This window comes from Nestor notabilis, unplaced genomic scaffold (assembly GCF_000696875.1).
Source record: "Nestor notabilis isolate BGI_N333 unplaced genomic scaffold, ASM69687v1 scaffold32187, whole genome shotgun sequence".
NCBI lineage: Eukaryota > Metazoa > Chordata > Aves > Psittaciformes > Psittacidae > Nestor > Nestor notabilis.
Genome location: NW_009937423.1, coordinates 1 through 331, shown reverse-complemented (window position 1 = coordinate 331; position 331 = coordinate 1). Strand labels below are relative to the sequence as shown.

The window sequence follows — 331 nt, the reverse complement described above, 5'->3', positions numbered from 1 at the left end:
CCCCCCGCCCCCCCGCTGAGGGGGTTTCGCGGCCGTCTCCGGGGTGGAGGGGGGATGATATGAGGGGCTGCCCCGCTCCCCGGCGCTCACTGACCGTCGTCGAGAGCCCTGTTGACGGCGGCGCAGAGGGACCAGTACCCGCTGTACGTTTTGCCCTTGTACTTCACGAGGTACTTCTGCTGCTCTCGCTCGGACCAGAAGGAGAAGTTGAGGGTGTCCACGAGGAATACCCATGCTACCGCCTCCTCGCTGGCGGCGCGGGGGTTCAGCTCGTGGAGGCTCTTCCACCCCTCCAGCCCGAACTCCGCCGTCGAGGCTTTGTCGAACAAAC

At 66.5% G+C, this 331-nt stretch overlaps 1 protein-coding gene across 1 annotated transcript in view; it reads right to left on the bottom strand.

The window, feature by feature from the left end:
- LOC104409050 (chromosome unknown open reading frame, human C9orf64) overlaps positions 1 to 326 on the bottom strand; it is a gene marked incomplete at its 5' end in the record, with an annotated part of 5,426 nt that extends 5,100 nt beyond the window's left edge. The window contains one exon of the mRNA XM_010018830.1: positions 95 to 326. Within this exon, the coding sequence (XP_010017132.1) occupies positions 95 to 326 (232 nt within the window). The remainder of the gene's footprint in view (positions 1 to 94) is intronic.
- Positions 327 to 331: the final 5 nt, after the last annotated feature.